General features: G+C 39.0%; 1 protein-coding gene across 1 annotated transcript in view; it reads left to right on the top strand.

Moving 5' to 3' along the window:
- Positions 1-337: 337 nt before the first annotated feature.
- LOC108309824 (renalase-like) overlaps positions 338-1,954 on the top strand; it is a 48,444-nt gene continuing 46,827 nt past the window's right edge. Inside the window, exon 1 of the mRNA XM_037741287.1 lies at positions 338-395. Coding sequence (XP_037597215.1) covers positions 338-395 — 58 coding nt within the window. The remainder of the gene's footprint in view (positions 396-1,954) is intronic.

Here is a 1,954-nt window from a genome sequence, read left to right as displayed (position 1 = left end):
GAGCTTGCCACCTGGTTCTCTGACCCTGAAAAGTTCCCCCAAGTCACCACTGACACCATTGCCCTGGATCCGAGGGTAGAGGGGCTCCCCAACAGTTTGACAGTCAGTGGATTGTTGCAGGGGTGAAGGGAGCAGAGAAGCACTTCCACCCCCTCTTACTATAGGGTTTTGAGTTCCTTAGGGCTCGATCTCTGCCAGACCCTTGCTGATTTTTTTCTGTACCCCAGCTTTTTCCCCTGGGCACTCTGACAGGTCCTGGATCTCTTCTGTCAGTTTTCCATTTGGAACATGTCCATTCACAGGTAACTTTGATCTTTCTGAAAAGAATTGGCATTCAATGTCACGATCATCCATCTTGAAAACCAGCAGCTTGATGGTGACTATTATAAAACAAGGTGAATTTATTCAATGCTACTACATAAAATAGGTTAAAACATACGTTTTATGTTATATATATTTTACCAAACACACGCAAAAAAATTAAATCCTGCTCTGCCTGTACCCAGGAATAGTCCTCCATTGTCCCTGGGGTGTTGATGTAATGATCACTCTTAATGCTTTGAGAGAAGTTAGTTCTGTTATTCCTTTCTATAGCTGCCCTTTCAACAGTGTAGAGGTGAAAACAAGAATATTACCTAGGAATGCCTTCTGTTTGTGTAGCACTTTATATTTGAAGGAAGGCTTTTATGTGGGTAATTCATTTAATCCTCATGGCAGCCTTGTAAGGTCAGTAGTGTTGATCCCTTTTAACTGATGGAAAAACGTGAAGCCTGAGAGGTTAAGTTGTCCAAGACTATAGGGCTATTAAAGGATGCAGAGGTTCAAATACTTATCTTCTGACTCTATAGCCATTGATTTCCCAAAGTAGAGAAATAACTGTCAATTTACTATTAGCTTTACATTTAAAATGCCAAAAGCTAGGTGATATTTTTGTTAAACTGAATAAAGAAAAGAAAAAGAAAAATTGCATCATTAACTTCCCAGTGACCAAGAAATAATGATTATGGTGAATTTATGCTCTAAATCCTATTAACATATTTGTGGCTTTTTATACCACTCTATTTTCAAACTTTGGTCACGTTTAAATTCTGTTTGGCTTTTTGTGTTTTTAGACATTAGCTTCTGAAAATACACTTTAGTTTGGGGGTTAGTGGGCTTTTCTTAAAAACTCCCCAGCCCCCAAATTAAATTTTTGTTTACAGTCATAGCTAGTCAAATTTTTATCTAAATTTTCAAAATAAACGTACAATTCCAATAAAAATAAGTAGCCAGGTTCTCTCATTGTTATGTAATAACTATTTCACTTTAGGTCTTAAATTTCATTTTTTATTGCTTTCCTTGAAGTGGATGGCTAATGTAAATGGGAGAAACCTGGCATCACACCATCACTGGTCTTAGTGACTTTATGAGTTCCCCCTAGAACAAATAGCTGGGTCAGTGCAACCTCCAAATTCTCAGCATGCAGCTAGCATTCATTTTCCTTTGAAGCCTGCCATAGATAAGTCAACTCAGAGCCCCAAGTTTCCTGCTTCAGAATGCTGACCTAGTAGTTGTCTCTGTCACTGGGAAGATGTGGTACTGTATGAAAGAGGGGCGGCATTGATACCCCTTCATTGTGAAAAAGCCTCCCTGAATTTTTTTAACTGATAACATAAATAACACTTCCTAAGGCAATATGCAATAGATTTCTCACTGTGGTGGTATTCTGTGAAAGAACTTGAGATTTTCCACTCCTGGGCCCTTCCCTCTGTACAGAACCTATAAAGTCTTCACTGACAGGTTACACATTGAACGTTCAAAGAGGTGGACTCTTTGTTTCCTCTTTCAAGTTGTTCCAGCTACTGTGAGGTGAAAATACTGTACAGTCCAGCTTACCACTGCATTTACTGCACAAATTCTGAATTCAGGTCCCTCACCTCATGTGAAGCTCTTTGGAAGCATTCACTGTACTTTA

The sequence above is a fragment of the Cebus imitator genome, unplaced genomic scaffold, assembly GCF_001604975.1.
Source record: "Cebus imitator isolate Cc_AM_T3 unplaced genomic scaffold, Cebus_imitator-1.0 Scaffold97, whole genome shotgun sequence".
NCBI classification, from domain to species: domain Eukaryota; kingdom Metazoa; phylum Chordata; class Mammalia; order Primates; family Cebidae; genus Cebus; species Cebus imitator.
The sequence above is the reverse complement of the archived record's forward strand: the minus strand, read 5'-3'. Positions and strand labels throughout refer to the sequence as shown.